Below are 24127 nucleotides of genomic sequence, written 5' to 3'. Positions count from 1 at the left end.
GTTTAGAACTTGAAAGGTTGGGAACTTGAAAAGTCCTCTAATGCTTTAATGAAAAAGGCAATAGTCCCTCATCGGTAATAGAAATGAAAATAGGAGAGTTTAAATAAATAAAAACTCCTATTAATTGTTAAAAGGGTTGGAAAGAGGGACCCCCCTCGCACCGTTGTCGTCGCTCGCTGGCTTTGGCTTTGACTTTGGCAAATGATCGATCGAGAGATAATTGGACATAAGTTAACCAAAATGTTTTCAACTTTTTAGTTAACCCGACCCGACTCGGATCCGCGCAGGTGACCCGTTTTAAATTCCGTTATATTTAAAAATTTCCTCCATGACTGTTCTGAAAGGTTGCAACTTTCAGGAACAGTCAATACCATTTGAAAGTTTGCAACCTTTGATTATTGGTCGTGTCAATTCTGAAAGGGTTGCAACCTTTCAGAATATATTCTTTTTGCCTATAAATACCATACAGTCTTCAGATTACTTATGAACGAATTTTTTGATCTTCCTTCTTCTTTAAAACACATATTTCTTCGTGTACTTTCCTGCTGTGGATTGATTCGCTGACAGTAGAGTTTTTGGTATCTATACTCTACTGATTAAGATCATTTTACCCTGAGAGGTTATATTCCAAATCAAACCTCGGATACTAGAGGGGAATAATTTCCTTAAGGGGACACTGTGAATTCAGTGGACTTGGTTTTCTTCCTAAATAATCAAAAAGAGTATTCTAGATTCTGGTAAGTTTTACAGATTCAATTATTTTTTATAAATAAATTTCTGTTCACCTTATTTACTGGTTCTAAAAATCTCAGTTACTTCGTGTTTCTGACTGATTTATTACAACCAGTAATTTCTGATTTTCATAACACAGATTGGCAACAATCTTAAGAAAATTATTAAATCTGTGTTTCTGGTGGAGACAAAAATCTTTGTGATTTTATACTCCTTTAAGTTTGCAATTATAATTTATTTGCTTACTTATATTTTATCAATTTTCTTTATTAGAAATGGAAAACACTGGTGTTACAGTGGCTGTTGCTGCACCAACCCGAACTCTTGTATCACAAGCAGAGAAACCGGGTAAATTCACATGTGTGAATTTCAAAGGATGGCAACAACGAGTATTTTTCTGGCTTACCACTCTTGGTCTGCAGAAATTTACAAGTGAAGATACTCCAGTTCCTGCTGATGATATGTCAGACAGGAAAAAATTTATGATTGTTGAAGCATAGAAACAGTCAGACTTCCTATGTAAAGGTTACATTTTGAGTGCTTTAGAGGATGACTTATATAATGTCTATAGTGCAATAACAACTTCAAAAGAGTTGTGGAATGCACTTGAGAAGAAATATAAGACAGAAGATGCATGCTTGAAAAAGTTTGTGGTCGCAAAGTTTCTAGACTATAAAATGGTAGATAGTAAAACTGTTGGATCACAAGTGCAGGAACTTCAAATTATTCTCCATGATCTGATTGCTGAAGATATGGTAGTAAATGAAGCTTTTTAAGTGGCTGCAATGATCGAGAAGTTGCCTCCTTCGTGGAATGATTTCAAGAATCATCTAAAGCACAAGCGTAAAGAAATGAAGCTTGAAGATCTTGTAATTCGGCTCAAGATTGAGAAAGATAACAGAAATTTCGAAAAGAAGTTGCGTAAGAGTTCAACAATCATTGGAGTTAATATTGTTGAAGAAGCTCCTACCAAAGACAAAAAGAGAAAGAAGTCCAACGGACAGAAGTCAGAACAAGCCAAGAAGAAATTCAAAGGCAACTGTTATAATTGTGGAAAGGCTGGTCATAGATCTTCTGATTGTCATGCTCCAAGAAAGGACAAAAACAAAGGCAAAGGAAAAAGTCAAGCAAACATCGTGGAAAATATGGAAGATGCAGATGACTTGTGTGCAATGATATCGGAGTGTAACTCAGTTGGAAATCCCAAGGAGTGGTTTCTCGACTCAGGTGCCACTAGACATATTTGCTCTGCAAAAGAAGCCTTGCAACGTGCACTCCTGCTGAGTACGATGAAGATTTATTCATGGGAAACACAGCAACAGCAAGGATTGCAGGAACTGGGAAAGTAATGTTGAAAATGACATCCGGCAAAGTGTTGACTTTGAATAATGTTCTGCATGTCCCTACTATTAGGAAGAATTTAGTTTCTGCTGCACTACTCGTTAAGAACGGGTTTAAGTGTGTCCTAGTTAGTGATAAAGCTGTAATAAGTAAGAATGAAATGTTCATAGGAAAGGGCTACCTCAATGAGGGTCTTTTCAAACTAAATGCAATGGTTGTTGACAGTATTAATAAAAATTCTGCTTCTGTTTACTTATTGGAGTTAAGTGATTTATGGCATGCCCGTTTGGGACATGTAAATTACAAAGCCTTGCGAAAATTGGTTAATCTAGAAGTATTGCCTGATTTTAAATGCGATAAATCGAAATGTGAAATTTGTGTAGAAAGTAAGTTTGTTAAACATCCTTACAAGTCTGTTGAAAGAAATTCTAAAACTTTAGACTTAATTCACACAGATATATGCGACATAAAGTCAACACCATCTCGTGGTGGAAAAAAGTATTTTATAACTTTTATTGATGACTGCACTCGATTTTGTTATGTATATTTGCTTAATAGTAAGGATGAAACAATTGATCCATTTAAGCAATACAAAAGTGAAGTGGAAAACCAATTGAATTTAAAGATAAAAATGATTCGGAGTGATAGGGGTGGAGAATATGAATCTCCTTTTGCAGAGATATGTTTGGAATATGGTATTATTCATCAAACTATTGCACCTTATACACCACAGTCAAATGGTTTGGTAGAACGGAAGAACAGAACATTAAAGGAAATGATGAATGTCTTAATGATCAATTCTGGTTCACCGCGAAATCTTTGGGGGGAAGCCATCCTTACAGCTAATAAAATACTCAATAGAGTACCCCATCGAAAAACACAATCAATTCCATATGAGTTGTGGAAAGGAAGAAAACCCAACTTGAAATATTTCAAAGTGTGCGGGTGTTTAGCCAAGGTAGAGGTTCCTTTACCTAAGAGGGTTAAAATTGGACTCAAAACAATAGATTGTGTCTTTATTGGGTATGTTGTGAATAGTAAATCCTGTCAATTTTTGGTTCACAAATCTGATAATCCTCAGATTCATGTTAATACGATAATTGAATCAGATAATGCAGAGCTTTTTGAAAATATTTATCCGTATAAAACTGAAAGTGAGTCAACAAGTGAAAGACCTAAACGACCACGAGAAGAATAGAAGGAAAATATTCTAACTAGTGAGGAACCTAGGCGAAGTACTCGACAACGAAAATTTGTTTCTTTCGGACCAGATTTTGTAGCACTATTGCTTGAAAATGAGCCTCAAACATTTAAAGCAGCTATGTCTTCGTCAGAGTCAACTTATTGGAAAGAAGCAGTCAATCGTGAGATTGAATCAATTTTAAGCAATCACACTTTGGAATTGACTGATCTTCCTCCAGGAAATAAACTTTTAGGATCAAAGTGGATCTTTAAAAGGAAAATGGAACCTAAGGCTAGACTGGTAGTCAAAGGGTACAGACAAAAGGAAGGTCTGGACTACTTTGACACATACTCTCTAGTAACAAGGATAACATCAATTAGGATGTTAATAGCACTAGCAGCAGTGCATGATATTAAAATCCACCAAATGGATGTAAAGATAGCCTTCTTAAATGGAGAGTTAGAGGAAGAAATTTAGATGGAACAACCTGAAGGGTTTATAGTTCCTGGTAAAGAAAAGAAAGTGTGCAGACTTGTGAAGTCACTTTATGGACTCAAGCAAGCACCCAAACAATGGCATGCTAAATTTGATCAAATAATGTTGACAAATAGATTCAAGATTAACGAATGTGATAAATGTGTTTACATTAAAAACGTTATGAATCATGAAGTCATTGTTTGTTTGTATGTTGATGACATGTTAATAATGAGTAAAGAAATTGACGATATAAATGCTACTAAGCGTATGTTGTCCGCAAGTTCAATATGAAAGACTTAGGAGTTGCTGATTTGATCTTAGGGGTCAAGATTATCAAAACTCCCCAGGGACTAGCATTATCTCAATCTCATTATATTGAAAAAGTATTGGATAAGTTCAATTACTTGAATTTCAATGTAGTCAAAACTCCAATTGATTTAAGTTGTACATTTAAAAAGAATGAAGGTCAAATTGACTCTCAATTGGATTATGCCAGAGTGTTGGGAAGTTTGATGTATATTATGAAATGCACGCGACCAGATATAGCATGTGCTATTAGTAAACTGAGTTGGTACACTAGTAATCCGAATCAAACTCACTGGATGGCTATGAAACGTGTGTTGGGTTATCTAAAATGGACATAACATTATGCTTTGCATTATAATAAATATCTTGCTTTGATTGAAGGATATAGTGATGCAAATTTGATAACCGGGTCAAATGATGTAAAATCCACGAGTGGTTATGTATTCATACTTGGTGGGGGAGCTGTCTCTTGGAAATCTTCCAAACAGACATGTATTGCTCGCTCCACAATGGAATCTGAATTCATTACTTTGGATAAGGCTGGTGAAGAAGCGAAATGACTCCGCAATTTCCTAGAGGATATTCCATTCTGTCCCAAACCTGTTGGACCAATTTCCATACATTGCGATAGTCAAGCAGCAATAGGTAGGGCAGGGAGCGTTATGTACAACGGGAAGTCTCGTCATATACGACGTAGACATAACACCGTAAGACAACTGCTCTCTAGTGGAATTATCACAATTGACTATGTAAAGTCAAGCGATAATGTGCCAGATCCACTAACGAAAGGCCTAGTGAGAGAGGCAGTTGAAACATCATCTAAGGGAATGGGTTTACGGCTTAGGACAAGTCAGCATGACGGTAACTCTATCTAGCAGACTGGAGATCCCAAGAGCTAGATTCAAGGAGAAAAATAAAGTTGTGGATGACGGTTCGACATTGTCAATTAACTCAACCCATTCTCATGATGAAGACAATGTTCAGGAAAAGGTTAAGACTCTAAGGCTTGTTAATGAGGTAATAATGCTTAAAGTTTTTAATGATTTGCTAAGTTTGGTAGATTTGACCAAATAGTGTATCTACGAGATGACACGGTTAGAAATTACCTATGTGAGTGTGAAGTGGAAGCCGCTTCAAAGAGGATTTTATGTCAAAAGCCTATTCTCTATACACTCATGAAACCAAGAGGTGTTCATGGTGAAAAGAACACAACCGTAAGAATCATAAACAATAAAGGATTAATTGTGTGACATATGGTTGTCTAGGTATACACCAAAGTTCGACGGTTCAAAGATATCACATCTACGATTGACCGAGTATATTCGACATATGTTTACTACGGAAAGTCCAATGGGAAAAACCTACTTATCCAGATGCAATTAATCCTTACTTGTAAAGTACACAATTGTCCGTGCATTCCTATGTTGTAACTATTCCCCATCAATGTGGGGGATTGTTGGGTATGTAGCAAGAATTGATGGGAAATAGAGGGAAGGAGAGGAATTTGAAAAGTTTAGAACTTGAAAGGTTGGAAACTTGAAAAGTCCTCTAATGCTTTAATGAAAAAGGCAATAGTCCCTCATCGGTAATGGAAATGAAAATAGGAGAGTTTAAATAAATAAACACTCCTATTAATTGTTAAAAGGGTTGGAAAGAGGGATCCCCCTCGCGTCGTCGTTGTCGTCGCTCGCTATGGCTTTGGCTTTGGCAAATGATCAATCGAGAGATAATTTTTTGGACAGAAGTTAACCAAAATATTTTCAATTTTTTAGTTAATCCGACCCCACTCGGATCCACGCGCGTGACCCGTTTTAAATTCCGTTATATTTAAAAATTCCCGCCATAACTGTTCTGAAAGGTTGCAACTTTCAGGAACAGTCAATACCATTTGAAAGTTTGCAACCTTTGATTAAGTTTGCAACCTTTCAGAATATATTCTTCTTGCCTATAAATACCATTCAGTCTTCAGATTATTTACGAACGAATTTTCTTATCTTCCTTCTTCTTTAAAACACATATTTCTTCGTGTACTTTCCAGCAGTGAATTTATTCGCTGACAGTAGAGTTTTTGGTATCTATACTCTACTGATTAAGATCATTTTACCCTGGGAGGTTATATTCTAAATCAAAACTCGGATACTAGAGGGGAATAATTTCCTTAAGGGGACACTGTGAATTCAGTGGACTTGATTTTCTTCCTAAATAATCAAAAAGAGTATTCCAGATTCTGGTAAGTTTTACAGATTCAATTATTTTTTATAAATAAATTTCTGTTCATCTTATTTACTGGTTCTAAAAATCTTAGTTACTTCGTGTTTCTGACTTATTTATTACAACCAGTAATTTCTGATTTTTCATAACACAGATTGGCAATATTTATTAAGTTTAATGAATAAAAATAGGTAAAGGAAAGATTATGTGTTGATCATAATTTTTGTCAATTGCAATGTGATCAACCTCTATTTAATTGATGATGAATTGCTTGAATGCATGAAAGTGGACTTTACTTGTATGAATTGGTGTTTCTTTCATGTGGTGCAATATTATTTGTATGCATTGATTGTGAAACTCCATGATGAGACATGTGAGGGTTATAATGTCGATGTCATTTTTGGGTAGCGATTTTATATAAAACTGATGAAAAATTATTTCGGCTAGTTATTGATATAAATCGATGAAAAATGTTTCCGGCTAGTGATTCATATAAAGTCAATGAGAAATGATTCTGGCTAGTAATACTATGCTGATGAGAAATGGTTTCAGCGAGAGATTGATTCTTATGATTTGTTGCATTTTGATGCTTGTGTATGATTTACTTGTTAATTGGGATTAATGTACTTGTTATATGTGATTGATCTACTTGAAATTGAGATTAACTTACTTGACCCATTTGTGACTATTGAAATGTGATTATTGAGCCTTGTGAGTTGTGTACTGTAGAACTATTAGACTGGACTGATATATGTGCTGATTGTAGTTTGAGGAGGTTCGGTTGGGATGAAAGGGATATTCAATTTCTAGCTATTTTCTTGATTTGTTAGGTTGTTTGTTGGGTACCATTTTGTTTGTACTCACTCTTGCTTCTACACTTGTGTAGATTTCGAGCCTGGTTTAGCATGATTTCTTTTATTCTCACTTTCTGAGAAGAGGTAGTTGCTTGTCATCTTGGTGGGCCATCTTTTTCCTTTTTCGTTTATGTTTTGTTCTATTTGAAAAACACAGACTGAGACGTATAATTATTTCAATTCCGCACTTTTATATTTAATGGCTTGTATACGTGACAATCATATTTTGGGAATTATAACAGAAAAAAAATAATTAAGTGTTCCGCTTTATCTTGTTCTTTCTTTATAATTATAAATTTCTTTCATTTAGTTAAATTGAGACTGACTTGTCTTGATGAGAATAAACAAATTGTTATCGTACTCATTTTTAGATCATAATAAAAATACATTTTAAATTTTACAAATAACATTTAAGTTCATGGGGACCTTTTACTTTTTGCTTGTTTGTCTTCATTTGCCATCAACATTCAACAATTGTACTAAATAGCTCTGCTCATCCCTTGGGCATCTCCAATGGAGCCACAACCAAGGAAGGGATCTTTGGTGGGAGACCATACTGCACAAATAAGGAAAAAATAATAATAACTATTCTTATATATATAATTTTTTAATTCCTTTAACATAAGAAATTTTTTATCGTCATGGCAAAATGAGTCCAAAATTGTTTTGGATTCGATGTTCTAAGTAATAATTGACTCCTAAACCCTTTAGAGCAAATAATTCTATCATTATATTAAGTGCATCATTTAACCTTCTTATATAATAGATGTCAATAGATATTGTGTTGGGATATATACTATTAATCATGTGTTAAGAAATAATATTTATTAGAGATTCAATTTCAATAGATCATATATTCGTTTATGGTGTCTATTTACTTATATGATAGATGATTTAGTGTGTAAAATTAAAATTTTAGCTTATACACAGAGGATTGTATCATCGGTTCTTATAAGTATAAAGTCTTTTGTTCACAATCTAGGATGGAAATTGGAAATGTCATCGGGTACGATTATAGCACAAGATTACATGTAATTCATCCTGATTATGAAAACGGTATAGTTCCAACTTCTTGTGCTAGTACATTTTGTATGTATTGAACGGGACCGAGTGAAGATGATTGTTTTAGACTGACTGGAAAAAAATATATATTCTCTAAACTATTAAATGTACTTATATTCTTAATCTTGATACAACAATTATGATCTGTATGTATTAATTATCGTTTTAATTTATTAAAAGGTGAGATTTTGAGATGAGTCAATATGCCTGGTAAGATGGTTGATAATAATATATATTGGTGAAATAACAAGTTAGTTGATGAAATCCATGTCTCGTGATAGAGATTGATTGATATGCCTTTCTGAGAAGTGGATTTGAAATTATTATCAACCATCTTACCAGGCATAATAGGAAGCCTCTGTAATTATTCCTATAGTGCCCATTATTATTAGAACTCAGAATCAACATTAAGAATATAAGTACATTAAATAGTTTAGAGAATATGTTTTTTTTCAGTCAGTCTAAAATAACTATCTCTACTCGGTCCCATTCAATACATACAAAATGTACTAACACAAGAAGCTGGAACTATACCGTTCCAATTATCAGGATAAATTACATATAATCTTGTGCTACAATCGTACTCGATGACATGTCCAATTTCCATTCTAGATTGTGAACAAAAGACTTTATACTTATAAGAACCAATTATTTAATCCTCTGTGTATAAGCTAAAACTCTACACACTAAATCATCTACTATATAAGTAAATAGACACCATAAATGAATATATGATCTATTGAAATTGAGCAAATATTTATTCTCTAATAAATATTATTTTTTAACACATGATTAATAGTATATATCCCAACAATCTCCCACTTAGACTTTTAACCATTACAATTGTTATAATGTACTGCATCTAAATGCATGGTTAATAGTATATACCCTAACATATTATTATATTAATTTTTAAAAATCAATCAATATATAAAATATCTAATTTTACGGAGAACATAAAAGTAGTATTCCGTCCGTTCTATTTTATGTGTAATAGTTTGACTCTACACAGAGCTTACAAAAGAAAAGACTTTTAAAATTTGTGATTTAAAATAAATGATAAAAATTTGTGTGACTGTAAATCATTTTATAGTGAAATTGTTACTTAATTTAAAAATATATTATTTTTTTAAAAACTGACAAAAAAATAAATTATATAAATTATGACAGATAAATTACCCATATGAATTTCTACTTTCTAGTAGTGTCCAATAAGTGGGCATAATTATACTAACAAAAACAAAATGTAGGAGGAGAAGAGGGGAGTCTGGGGACCCAAAAAAGATGTTGCCGATTAATCAATATTAGCCTCCATGTCCACGCGTTTATAGGTCAACCTTCTCCATTGTACCTTGCCTTCTTCCTAAACTACATGTTAGATAATGTCATTTTGAAGAGATAGTTAACACTTATTAATCAAGAAAAAATTGAAAAATTTTATAATCACAAAAATATTTATAATTTATTTAAATCACAAGTGTTAATTTTTTTTAAAAAAATTCTATGTCAAGTTAGATATTATATTCAATCCCATAAGCAGCACGCCCAATTAAATATATATGCTATAAGCGCGGTTGATGTAATATACCACAAATACAATAAATTACAGTTGAAAATAAAATGAACAAAGTTGAATAAATAAATCTTTAGATTGAGACGCAAATTCCTAGCTCTTTTTATAGGAAATTTGAACCAACTACAGTATAATCTACACTGATCCATAAGTATATTTTTGTTGACTTGTCTCCTCTAAGATACAACAATTCAAGAACGTCATACAACTCAAACAACTCTGGATTAGTTGAAGAGTCCACAACTCCACAAAAGAACACCTCCCTTCAACATTTAATTACTCTCTTTTGTGTAGTGAATATAGTTGAAGACTTAAAATATTTTCTGTCTCAATTCTCTCTTTCACTACTATACACCCTCTGTTCACTTTTGTTTAACTTTTCGAAAGTTAATTAAACTAATTTTTAATGTTAATTTAGATTAGATTAATTCGATATTGTAAATAAAAAAATTAGATATTAAAAAACAATATGAAAAATACTATAAATTGTAATTTTTTGCATATCAACATGATGAAATAATACATCTTAAAATGTTAGTCAAAATTTTTATAATTTGACTCTAAAAATAGAAACCATGACAACTAAAAATGGACGGAGAGAATATAATATTAAACTTCTCATCTTTCTCGAGATACTTCAAAAAGAAGAAACACCACTACTTATAGCTGAAAAGTCTTCTATATAATCAATAGGTAGAATGTGGGTAGATAAATGTGATAAATGTTATATAAGTTATAACAAACTAATGGTCATGAGTTCCAAGAAACTAACTAATGACAGTAAGAGTTGCAAGAACTAACGGTCATATAAGTAGAACTAATAATCATATTTTATCAAAATTTATACCCACTAAGATATGCGATTAATATTTTATTTTAATAATAAAATGCATATACACCAACAAGCACTATTGGAACTTAGAAATTGACACAAACCCCAGCACTATTAACACTCCAAGGAGCTTAAAATGACTTTGTTGTGCGAAGGTACAGTAAGAACTCCTCCCTGAATAAATGTGCAGAATACAAACTACAAACCACATAAGTACATTATAACTTTCAGCTGTGTTTTACAAGACCATAGGGAAAAAAAGTGTGGAAATAAAACAATATGCGTTTGGACTAGACCTATTGAAGTTGGAAAAACAGAAACTCGCATGGCCGCTAAGCATTTCCATGAAACACGTACATGCAAGAAAAAAACAACAACCAACCAAAAACTACGTAAGACTTGAATACAACCTGCTTCTGATTCTACTTTGCTTTCTTGATGAGAGTTGTTGTTCCAAATTCACTGTCATCCCTTACGAAACTCCACCACAAGTAGGTGAGAGGAATGGACATAGCGTGCCATAAAGCATCGGCATCTACATATCCCAGATATGGGGGAAAGTCATATATCTTAATAAGTGTGGAAAGGACTCCGCCAGCCACCACAACCCACAACTTCCAGCGTGATGGATGACGAGTAAATCCTGCCCAGACAACCCATAAAATGAACTGCAGCATGGTCATACCAACACAGACTTTGATGTTTAATCCTGCAAGATAATCTAGAAATTTCAACTTCCACACCTCGTATCATGTAAAAAGTTCATGACGTATAGAGCTACCACTTAAACACAATCAGTAATTTCTATGGTCGAACAACATAGTAATTGAACATTCGACTCATATATTCAATAACTGTTAAATGACTAAAGAACAAATTGAATTAGGTCTACTTTTTTCTTGTTTAGAGTTATTTCTATTTTGTTTCATTAGTGACTGAATATATATGATAAATACTATTTGCACAAATCTTTGGTCCTGTGGCAAGATTATCATGTGACACCATCCTCATCAAGTCAAACTGGATTCTCTAAGATGCATTTTGTTCTTCTATATCCATTCTTTGTCATTTTTGTGTCACTCTTTACTTAATTTCCCAAAGGAAACACAAAATAACCTCAAGTAAACTCCACGAAACAAAATATTTAAATTGACCCATTTATTAACTCAGCCCACCTTGACCGCACAAAATTCAGCCCATCTGAAAGTTGGCTTAATTTGGGATACGCATTAGCCCAAATTGACCCATGATAAATCTTGTTAAAATATTTAAATAAATGAAAATAAAATTGTTAGATATGTTATACATAGTTGTAATAAAGAAGTTTTCCTTCATTTTGATAGTTAAATTAATTATAAAAAATAAATAAAGAAAATTAAAACTTGGTAAGAGATGGGTAGGTTGGATTATGACCCATTATCCAATCCATCTTCCCCCATCGAATCTTATAGAAACTCTTAGGCAGGGTTGAGTAGGGACCCAATTATCGGTACAATCCATTTTGTCCCTCCCAATTTCAGCTCAAACAGCCCATTTTCCACTCCTTAGGACCAAATCTTCAGGAATCACAAATTGAACTAAGATCAAAGGAGGTAGGTGAAGTAGATAGCCTAATATGATCAGTTCTAACAGATTTTTAGAGAGTTTTTTGTTAGCTTTGTTTCACCTTCATAGTGGTTGACACCCCACAAATCACCTATTTGATATCTTAAAAAACGCCATTGGGAAAAGGCGCTCAACCTCATTAAGGCAGACTGGATTCAAAATAACAAGCAACATTTTACCTTTCATAAGATCCATTCATTTCAATCTACATCTTTACTCCCATCCAACGGACATGCATAATAACTTGAAAGTAAATTTAATCATCTACCCACATCTACGGCCTCCTCCCTAATAATGATCGATCCACTTGAATATGTCTTTATAGAGAAACTATAGGAAGTTACTTAACCAAGTTTTTGCATTAACATATACTGCAGAAGCTGAAAAATAAAAGGATCCTAGAGCAAATTGGGCTAATGGTGCTACAATCATCTAAGGAGTTGATGTATTGTTTCTAGGCCTAGGAGGAAATAACGTATGCTTGATGAAAATCATGCACTGTTCAACAGGAAGAAAGTTATGCTGGAAGGGGACATACCATAGTCGAGTTGATAAAAGTTCAGATACAAGATATGGGTTGTCACAAACGCAACAATGGGAGCAGCAATCATTACCCTTGATGCCTCATCTCTCACATTAAAGGCTCGCAATATAGCAACAAGAAGAGAATACCCAATAAATGCAACCACGGATGAATAGTCCAGCTTCTCAGTCAATTCCACATCTCTGCAATCAATCAAGAACATTAAACAAGGAAAATCCAAACAGAGAAACTGTAAATTAAAAAAAACAGCATCGTTACATTAGAGAAACAGTGTCAGTTACCCAACATGGAACTTTTCTGAAAAGTAACAAATGTAGGCAGTCTTAAACAACAATTATAATTAAGAAGTGTTAAGACCTTAACTCAAAAGTGTCCTCTCTATAATAACTTAAGCCCAGAAGAAGTATCATATAATTCACATGGTAGCAAAGCAGAAAAGATCCCAGGTTCAATTTTTATCACAACCTGTTAATAAAAGGTACTACCACATGCTTCAACAAAGATAAGAATCAGGAAAGCACTTGCAAGGACATGTTGAGAAGTGTTTAAGTCATGGTTTGACGGAGCACGAAGTTTAAGCAATAAAAGATTTTGAAACTTGTGGTCCTAAATATGCCATGACAATTGTGAGGCTATAAGAGTTTTGAACTTGTAATCTTAAATATTCCATTACATTTTTGTGGTTGTAAAAGCTTGTCATCAAACTTAGGAAGTTGTCATTATTTTTCGAATGGCGTAATAAGGAAATAGTACTATATAAGTCTGAACCGGGAGTAACTTAATCAAATAAAAGTGTCCCTCTCCCCCCCTCTCTCTCTCTCTCCCTGTGTAAGCTAAATGAGGTTCCTGCAATTAAGAAAAAGTCTTTCCTAAAGCTCAAGATTTACATGCACCAAACAGTCTACACTATTACAGATAAAACTACACTTATGCAGTTTACAGTATAGAAATTTATAATAAGAGAGAAACAAAAAGAATGGAAACTCACCTACTATGGGAAACAGCACTCCATATCCAGGAGTTCATTGACAAAATAGCGTAGATATGCCACAAGCCAGTGTATTCATAATATGGCTTCTTCTTCGGGCTATAAGGTAGATTGTAGTTCACTAGAATAAAAAATGATACCCATCCATGGAATTGTATAGCAAGGTTCAGGACAGAGAATGCCACAGAAACAGGTTCCTGATTTAGGATAGGACTATCTTAAGATGAATGAATTATATCATATGCTAGATGTAAGTAAAAGATTAATCTAATTTAATGAAGAACCTGAATTCCATAAACACGTTGAAATGGCCATTTCCTATGATATTTGATAGGTTGAAGACCAAGTTTCTGCCTTTCTTCCTCTCTGGCAATCATACAGTGGTATCGACAATCACTAAGGCAGTCCCATTGTTTCCATCTTTGATAAAGTGGCTCCTGCAGGTACCATGGACCATCAATTGGATTTTCCCCAGAAGAAAAATTACAATGTTGAAAGCATTTTCCCCCCACACATCCAGTCTCCTTGCAGTGACCAACACATGCTCTGTGAAACCAACAAATTTAGTGATCAGATGTCATGAAACAGATAACTTTAAAACTGCGGCAGAAAACAAGCAGATACATGAAATTTAATCGGTATCCAGCCCATAAAACTATCACCATGAATGAAGTCAAGCCTCTATTCAAGAATGCAGGAGTACAGAGAGAACCAATAGCTGACTGCAATAACCTTAAGTATACTATAGTCCAGAGGGTGGCTACAAGATTAAGAATTTTTCAGAATGTATGGTTTTATATGCATATACTGCTAATTGCATTTCAGGATTTTGTCAAGAAGATACAAGAACATGTAAAGAAAGTTATGTTTCCATCTTCCACACGTATCCATCAGCAATTGTCTGGTCAAACATACGTGGAGTCTCAGTTATCACTAGTTCTTGGGATCGTTCTTGATATTTGCAGATTCTGAGGCTATTCATGCTTCAGCTGTGTTTTGGAACGTGTGTCTTAATAGCTGAAGTCATAGAGGCCTTGGCTATATGGGCTTTAAGGATAGTTGCATTCATTTAGCTTAGGTTATGTGGGTTTTCTAACAGTCAAATGTTAAATTGTATTCAATGAACTTGATCAAAGCTAAACTAAAAAATCAGATCAGAGATTTGCATTGAGGATCACTGACATTTTGGAAATTTTTTGATGATATCTATAAGAAAGAATACCTGTCATAAGGTAAACAGGAGTTCCCAGCTCAAAAGCCAAATGATACTGGCTTAAGGGAAGGAATCCACTCTAAAAAACAGTCTTCTTTAATCCAAAGAATTCGATGCAGTTAGCAAGAATCATGGTAGCTCAGTTTGAAAGGAAAGGCAGTTCAATCATCCGCAGGTGGGAGCTATAACCACTTAGGCTTTTGACTAATGCCCTCAAGCTAAAAAAGAGAAATCTATGTAAATTTGGATCTTAGCACTAAAGAAAAATATTACGAGTAATGTTCTGCAACTAACCACAGTTTTTGAGGACATGCGGTGCCTCTCCTAATTAATAATCTTATGATGTAAATAAGTAGTTCACTAGTACCAATTAACTCAAGAGATAAAATATTGAGGTATCAATAATCTAATACATATTAAGAAGAACGTGATTAAAACATGTCTAATATATACACATTCTAAATCCTACATTAGTTTGAACTCTAAGGCCTATAAACAACTGTTTTCATTGCTTTTGTTTTTTCGAAAATGCTCTTTCATACTCCGAAAACCTCAAAACGAATAAAGACCAAATATTTTGTAGAAACATAAAAATAAAACAAGCCAAACCAAATTTAAACCTTTTTTATTTAAAATGCCACCAGCATTCGACATCACTTAGTTGTATGACTTGTAATTTTAAGAAGTTAAAATGCAAGTGCTAAGAGAAAGCAGCTCCTAAAGACTAACGTCAATATCTATGTGGTTGAAGTCATGTCTAAATGATACTTATTCAGAAAGAAAAAGTTCCCCACAGTAACAAGTTCCTTGACCACAGAGCATTTTAGTCCATGAGTAAATCACTAATGATCCAAAGGAGTGTAACGCACCATATAGGCATATACAGGTTTTAATTTTCTACAAGAAAAGATCAACTGATTCCACATTACTCTAGAAATCCAATTCCATTTCTTTGGATAAGCAAGTACAAAAATTCAACAACACAAGAAACACAGATTTTTACCACAAGATAAACGCTCATTGACTATTGAAATCCCTTGAAATGTAGATTTCAACAATAGAGAAACAAAAAATAACTCTCCATCTCCCAAATGTATGAGCAGGCACACACTAATCAAGTGAAACAACACTCTCACTTCTAATTTCAAATGACTCAGCTATCAATTTTAGAAAGTAAAGTATCAATATATGTCAAGAATAACAAAAAAAAAAAGCTTTAATAGCTAGAAAAGGTCTTCAACAGTGTTTGGTACAACCAAAAATATTTTCTACCAAGAGAGAGTAAATACCTATCTGTCACTGATGAGTAAAGGTTATTTTTCTTCATAATTTTCCCAAAACATACTCTATATCACTTATTTCAACTTAAACTATAACACTATTATTCAATATCCAAAAAATTAACCGGAAAACACAAACTTCCTACTCTCCTCCGCCTAAAAAATCTACCATAAGTCACCTACTTTATACCCCACGTTACTCCGAAAAACGATTTTCCTAGGTAAAAAAGTTTCCTCCACGCATCGAGCACTCTCCTTCCAATTTAATTGTTTAGTAAATTCATGCTATAAATAATCAGGCAGTGCAAATTGCTAAATCCCTCAAGTTATTAGAAAAATCAAACATAATAGTAGTATTTTGGAGTCTAATCACTAGTAATTCGAAACAACAATAAACTAGCTAGAATAGTAGAACAAGTGAAAGTAGCATAGAATTGAAGGTGAACTTACTGATAAATGGGATCATCTTCGCCGGAGTTAGCATGGATAAGCCGGAAAATGAAAGAAATCGCAGCAAAAAAGAGAAGCAGACGACATATTTCCATGGAAATCAGCAAGTGGAAAAAAGTAAAAAGGAAGAGTTGGTAAAGGAATCAAAGGATGAAAGCAACAGGTCGCATAGTGAGTAGAATTTATAGCAATTTTAAGAAGAGAGAAGATGATGAGTAGAAATGGATGAACGACGTGAACACAACCAAGAGAGAGAGAGGAGATTTGTGACAGGTAAAGTTGAGTTGAGAGGAGATCAGAATCTCGTGATTACCACTCCCTCTACCGTTTCACCACAAGCCACGTGGATTCCCTTACGCGGCTTTTCTTCCTAAATTTAACCAACACTTTTTTGGGAAAAATACAAATATACTTTTTTTTTGGAATAATACTTCTACAAATATATTTCGATATAGGAGCGTTAGTTTAAATTATAATTTATGTAATATTTCATCAATGTCAATGAATACATTTTAAATATTGAATAACGGTATAGCGTAGTAATAGTCAAATTTTAAGTTTTAAAGCATTATTAATATTATTAGTATAGTAAAATGCACCTCTACTTAATTTTTTTAAGGAGTGTCATATCAAGAAGGATCAAGTAATTAAATATAAAAAGCGTGGAGTAACAAAGTAGATAAAAACAAAAGTATACGTATACGTACATATACATAGACTTAATGCATATTATGTTGGAATAACAATCATTAAATTAAAATAAATTCATAAAAATATTATTTTGCTTATAATTAATGAATTTATTAGAAAAATTTATAAATACTTAGCTTAAATAAATTATATATAATTTAAAGAGATTATTACATATATGTCACGTAACAAGGGTAAATGGACAACGTATAAAATAAAGGAGAGAACTTATTATTGTTCTAAGTTAAGGGAAAAGTCTGTTTTTTAAAGCAAAAGTTGGGGTGAAGATTTTCACTTGATTCCTAATAGGTTAAAGAATATTTTTGATGTAATAGGTACAAGGGGAATTTTTTGAACAATTTCTGTTGGGATACAACATTTTTGACCCATGGAAACAATGATCCGATAAATGAGAGGAGGACATTTCTTTAATCATTTTTTTAAGCATTTGAAAAAAATTTCCCCGTAAAAGTAGGGTTAAGAACCAAAATTATACAAAAGAGGAAATTTTTAATATTTTGCTTATTTAAATAAATTTAAGTTTTTGTGAAATTAAGTATTAGGTCTAACTCACACCCAAAAGCTAGCTCAAAGGGAGGAAGATTATCTAATCTTTATAAGGAGTCCACATCTCATTAACCACCAATATGAACTTTTTTCATTCTTTAACTTTTACACAACACTAGAATAATCAAAACTTATCTGGAATTAATTAAATCCAATTGACCATGAATTTAATCTTGGATGCGAGAAATGATTTACTCATTCATTTTGTAGCTCAATTTATCGTTGAAATGACCCATTATTGTTAGTCTCATAATCGTTGACAAAGACAAAACAAGTGTTTTGAATACATATATGATGTAAAGCATTTAATGAAGGTGTTGTGTAATGCAACTTGATATTCTAATTTAATTGTGTGGACCACTCAACCTAAAATTTTCAGTATCATTTTAAAAAGAATACATGGTAGGGTCAAAAATAACATTAACAAGTTGAAATTTTAACATAGTATAACGTACATTTTGGCTTTTGGGGTTGTCTGCTGTGATGGCTGAGAGGAGTAAATTTCGAAACAAATTTTAAGCATTAGGTTGTAATATTATCAATTCTATCCAAAACAGACTTGTACTCTTACACTAGATACTATTATATTTCCTTTGTTCATTTTTATTTATCTACTATTTTAAAAATAAATTTTTATTTTTATTTATCACTATTAACATATATATAGAGAGGTACATGTTGTGGGGTCCATTCCCATGTACCAAACTTTGAATAACTTTGCGCCAATTTCAAAGTTTGGTAGAGTTAGTAAGCTATGAAGAATTAAAAATTGTTTTCTGTCAATTTCAAAGTTTGGAGGGTAGTGTATTTGCTCTCTATAAAAGGGAGGACAATTCTTCATTCTAAGTGCACCAAAAAGTACAAAGGAGAGAAAGAAGAGTGAGGCATCACAGAGGAAAATAATCCGTGAGGATAAATAGAGAATGTGAGCGATATTGTAGTGAGGTGTAAAAATCAAAAGAGTGTTATTTCTTTTGAATGTGTAGTGGTCTTTAGAGTTTTACTCAAACATACAAGTGTAAAATCCTTACTATAGTGATATTCGTTGCTCCTCTCGGGTTGTGGTTTTCCCTTATTTAGGAGGGTTTTCACGTAAAATCTTGGTGTCATTATTTCTCTTTTATTCTCATTGATTAACTGTATTGTTGTGTTTCACATTTATTACCTTTATTACCACAAATATTATTTCTGTTACGGATTTATTCCCAACAATTGGTATCAGAGCACAGGTTCTGCTCATTTACAGAAATATTTTTTGCAGCTTATTGTACTATACTCAATAAAAAAATGTCTGGAGTAAAATATGAGGCAGCAAAATTCAACGGTGATAGCAGTTTCTCAACGTGGCAGAGAAGGATGAAAGACTTGCTCATCCAATAGGTTTGCATAAGGCACTAGGCGGCAAATCCAAAAAGCCCAAATCCATTGGGAAGAAATGGATGAAAAGGCTGCTAGTGCAACCAAATTGCACTTAACAGATGATGTAGTTAATAACATCATCGATGAAGAGAGTGCATGTGGCATTTGGACAAAGTTAGAAAATCTATACATGTCCAAAACGCTGACAAATAAATCGTTCCTAAAGAAGCAGTTATATGCGCTACATATGGGTAAGGTACAAATTTTTTGTCTCATTTAAATGTACTTAATGGACTAATCACGCAGCTAGCAAACCTCGGAGAAAGACCGAGGATGAAGATAAAGCCATAGTGCTCCTAAACTCGTTGCCATCTTCCTACGATACTTTAGCAACAACCATTTTACATGGTAAGGACTCTATTGAGTTGAAGGATGTCACATCAGCCCTTTTGCTTAATGAGAAGATGAGAAAAAGACCTGAAAATCACGGACAGGCTCTCATCACGGAAAGTAGAGGCAGAAGTTACCAAAGGAGCTCAAGTAACTATGGTAGATGCGGAGCTCGTGGAAAGTCCAAGGTCCGATCAAAATCGAAGGCCAGAAATTGCTACAATTGCGATCAACCAGGACACTTCAAAAGAGATTGTCCAAATCTAAAAAGGGGCAAATGAGAAAGCAGCGGCCAGAAGAATGATGACAACACAACTGCCATGGTGCAAAATAATGACGATGTTGTTCTCCTTATAAATGAGGAAGAAGAATACATGCACTTGGCAGGTATAGAGTCGGAATGGGTGGTCGACACAGCAACATCTTATCTTGCCATACCGGTAAGAGATTTTTTTTTGCAGATGTGTAGCCGGTGATTATGGCAATATGAAAATGGGTAACACAAGTTACTCAAAGATCGCGGGGAACGGAGACATTTGCTTAAAAACAAATGTTGGATGCATATTAGTGTTGAAAGATGTGCGCCACGTACCTGATTTGCGGATGAACTTGATCTCGGGAATTGATTTGGACCAAGATGGATATGAGATCTACTTTGCAAATAAAAAATAGAGACTCACCAAAGGAGCATTGGTGATTGAAAAAGGAGTTGCTCATGGCACGTTATACAGGACAAATGCAGAAATATGCCAAGGTGAATTAAATGCGGTTCACGAATAAAATTCTGCAGATTTATGGCATAAAAGAATGGGTCATATGAGCGAGAAAGGATTGAAAATTCTTTCTAAGAATTCACTCATCTCTTTTGCCAAAGGTACAACGATAAAATCGTGTAACTACTGCTTCTTTGGTAAACAACATAGAGTCTCATTTAAGACATCATCTGAAAGAAAGTCGAATATACTTGATTTGGTATATTCTGATGTTTGTGGTCCAATGGAGATAGAATCGATAGGAGGTAATAAATACTTTGTTACCTTTATTGATGACGCTTCTCGGAAATTGTGGGTTTATATCTTGAGAACCAAAGATCAGGTGTTTCAAGTATTTCCAAAGTTTCATGCTCTTATGAAAAAAGAGACAGGTCGAAAGCTAAAACGTCTCCAAACCGACAATGGAGGTGAGTACACTTCAAGAGAATTTGAAGAGTATTATTCAAACCATGGAATCAGACATGAAAATACAGTTCCTGGAATCCCACAACACAATGGTGTAGCTGAGAGAATGAATGACACCATTGTTGAGAAGGTGAGAAGCATGCTCAGAATGGATAAATTACCCAAGACATTTTGGGGTAAAGCAGTTCGGACAACATGTTATCTTATCAATCGTAGTCCATCAGTTCCGTTAGAGTTTGACATTCCGGAGAGAGTTTTGGACAAACAAAGAGATGTCTTACTCGCATCTAAAGGTGTTCGATTGTAAAGCTTTTGCACATGTACCGAAGAAGCAAAAAACCAAGCTAGATGATAAATCAATTTCCTGCATATTCATCGGATATGGAGATGAAGAATTCAGGTACAAACTATGGGATCTTGTAAAGAAGAAGGTCATTAGAAGTAGAGATGTAATCTTTTGAGAAACTGAAGTTCGAACTACTGATGATCTATCCGAGAAGGACAATAAAAAAAATGGTATAGTCCCTAATCTTGTTACCATTCCTTCTTCTTCTAACCATCCCATAAGTGCAGAAAGTACGATTGATGAAGTTGCTGAGCATGAAGAGCAACCTGATGAGATTGTTGAGCAGGGGGAGCAACTTGGTGATAATACCGAGCAAATGGTGTACCCAGAAGAAGAAGAACAATCTCAACCTCTGAGGAGATCAGAAAGACAAAGGGTGGAATCAACCAAATACCCTTCCTCAAAGTATGTCCTTATCAATGATGAAGTTGAGCCAGAAAGTCTTAAGGATGTGTTGTCTCATACAGAAAAGAGCCAATGGATGAAAGCCATGCATGAAGAGATGGAATCTCTACAGAAAAATGGCACATACCAGCTAGTTGAACTTGCAAAAGGAAAAAGACCACTTAAGTGCAAGTGGGTCTTTAAACTCAAGAAAGATGGAAATGGCAAGTTGGTGAGGTACAAAGCTCGATTGGTTGTAAAAGGCTTCGAACAAAAGAAAGGCATTGATTTTGATGAAATTTTTTCACCTGTTATCAAAATGACTTCCATTCGAACTGTTTTGAGCATAACAGCTAGTCTTGATCTTGAAGTGGAGCAATTGAACGTGAAAACTGCATTTCTTCACGGAGATTTGGAAGAAGAGATAATTTACACTATTTCACTGAACTTAACTTATGGAATAGTTTATAACTCTTGTGTTATAAGCTAAACGTAGTCTAGGAGCTTCAAAAATAGTGTATGCCTCGTGACCAACAATTTACACTATTTCATTTGGTCTTAACTTATGAGGTACACTATACCTCTTGCCTTAATTGCAAAACTTAGCTCAAGAGCTTTAAAAAATAACTCACACCTCATTGACAATAAGTTACACTAATTCACCAAGTTTATCGAAAATATGGCTTAAAAGCTTTACAAAGATTAATTTATGCCTCATAGACAATACGTTACACTATGAGATTGTACTCAAATTAATGAACATGAAGAGATGTGATGAAGTGGTTATCACTTGAGATGCTCCATGACCAAGTACCTTGCTGCAGCTGAAGTGAGAGGGAGAGTCATCTTACTCTGGCCTAATCCAACAAGGCATACATTACCACCAACATGGGTGGCTTTAAGAGTCGTGTCATAGTCTTGTTAAAACCAACACAATCAAAGCTCAAATCCACAGGACCACCCATTGCATTACGTATTCGCACCACTTCCTCCTCCACATCCTACAACATGAATATTGCTTGAGATATATATCATATTTGTCCATCAAAAGAAAATAGATTACCAGGGTATGATACGAATAACTGCTGATGAAGAGGAAAAAGGAAGGGAGAACCTGCACAATGGAAGAAACTTTAATGATCTCATCAGCACCCATCTCTTTCGCGAAAGATAAGCAACAATCATCCACATCAATGATGACTATCTGGGGTGATCCAAAAGCATGAGCTGCCAGTATAGTGAGTAGGCCAATAGGTACTGCACCTATGATGATTAGTTTGGTGTCAGGACCTACATTGGCACGATGGCAAGCATGGACACCAACACTCAAAGGCTTCACACATTGCACCTTCCTCCAAGCTTACATTATCAGGTAACTTAAAACATAGATGTGCAGGATGCACCACCTGATGCATAGATAAATTCAATGCCACACTTGTTATTTAAAATGTTGAATCTGTCTTTGCTCTATGCACCCAGATTGCTCTGAGCAGAGATATTACCTGGTTGGCTAAAGAACCATTAGTTGAAGGAGAGCCATAAACTTCATTTTACGACAGAGATTGTAGTGGCCGTCTTTGCATAGTTGACACTACCTGCAACTAATACCAGGTTCCAAAGCTACACGATCACCGATCATCAGAAACTTCACTTGGCTTCCAACTTGTTCTACAATTCCAGCACACTCATGGCCAAGTACCATTGGCTTTTTAACCACAAAATTTGCTACTCTCATATTCTGGATAGCCATGTTGAAACGAACGTTACAATGCAGTAATCTAAAACAAGTACCTCAACAATTGATATTATTATTATTCTACAGGGTGTGTGTGGCCTAGTAATCAATGGAGACTAGACTAGGTTCAAGCGGCTAGGTGCCGTTAGAATTTTTGTTTTGAGTACTATTATTCAGTGGAAACTTACATAAGAAAATTAAGCGAAAGGTGTCAAAATAAGTCTCGTTTTTATTTTTGGTGACAGATTGACCAAGAGCCGGTCAAATCTTCTTTAAAACGTAATTAACTAATCATGGGACCAGATTAATATTTTCAAAACTTTCTAATCTTTTATAAAATACAAAAAATACACTTTTATAATTCAAAAAAATCATTTAAAAAGAAAAAACTTTTCATCTTCCCTCCTCTCTTCTCTTTCATCTTTTCTTCATCTTCTTTCTTAGAAATTCGGAAATCCGTCGTTACTCTTCCTTTGCAGTCGTTACTCTTCCTCTCCAGTCCTCCATTACTCTCTCATCTTTCTGATCTGTAATCGTGTTCGACTAGAAATGAGTAAGTTATTTTTTGAAATACTTTACAATTTTCAAAGTTTTTTTCTTGGATTAATGAACAATAAAATGTTCTATAGGTGTAAAAACTGAATAATCGACTTAATGGTGTGTATTATTTATCATTTTTGAAAGAAAATTAGCCAACTCAAAAAAATCCTTATTTTGAGGAAATGTATCTGTAATCTTATCATTCAGTGAAAAAGTCATTTTTTGTTGCTGTTGTTGTTCTTTTTTTGGCCATTTTGTTGATATGATTTTAGCGTATGTTGTCACAT

The 24127-nt window shown here is 34.1% G+C and overlaps 1 protein-coding gene and 1 pseudogene across 1 annotated transcript; both read right to left on the bottom strand.

Moving 5' to 3' along the window:
* Positions 1 to 10767: 10767 nt before the first annotated feature.
* LOC101268400 (uncharacterized) lies at positions 10768 to 17102 on the bottom strand. The gene is made up of 5 exons (XM_004240695.4): positions 16652 to 17102; positions 13993 to 14254; positions 13709 to 13905; positions 12715 to 12902; positions 10768 to 11280 (listed from the first exon to the last, which is right to left on the bottom strand). Exons 1-5 carry the CDS (start codon positions 16744 to 16746, stop codon positions 10994 to 10996), a joined length of 1029 nt encoding a protein of 342 aa, XP_004240743.1. The 5' UTR covers positions 16747 to 17102; the 3' UTR covers positions 10768 to 10993.
* Positions 17103 to 22351: 5249 nt separating this feature from the next.
* On the bottom strand, positions 22352 to 23315 carry LOC101266945 (L-idonate 5-dehydrogenase-like; annotated as a pseudogene).
* Positions 23316 to 24127: the final 812 nt, after the last annotated feature.

The sequence above is a fragment of the Solanum lycopersicum genome, chromosome 6 (assembly GCF_036512215.1).
Source record: "Solanum lycopersicum chromosome 6, SLM_r2.1".
NCBI classification, from domain to species: Eukaryota; Viridiplantae; Streptophyta; class Magnoliopsida; order Solanales; family Solanaceae; genus Solanum; species Solanum lycopersicum.
Note: the sequence above shows the minus strand (reverse complement) of the source record. Positions and strands in the feature narration are given on the sequence as shown.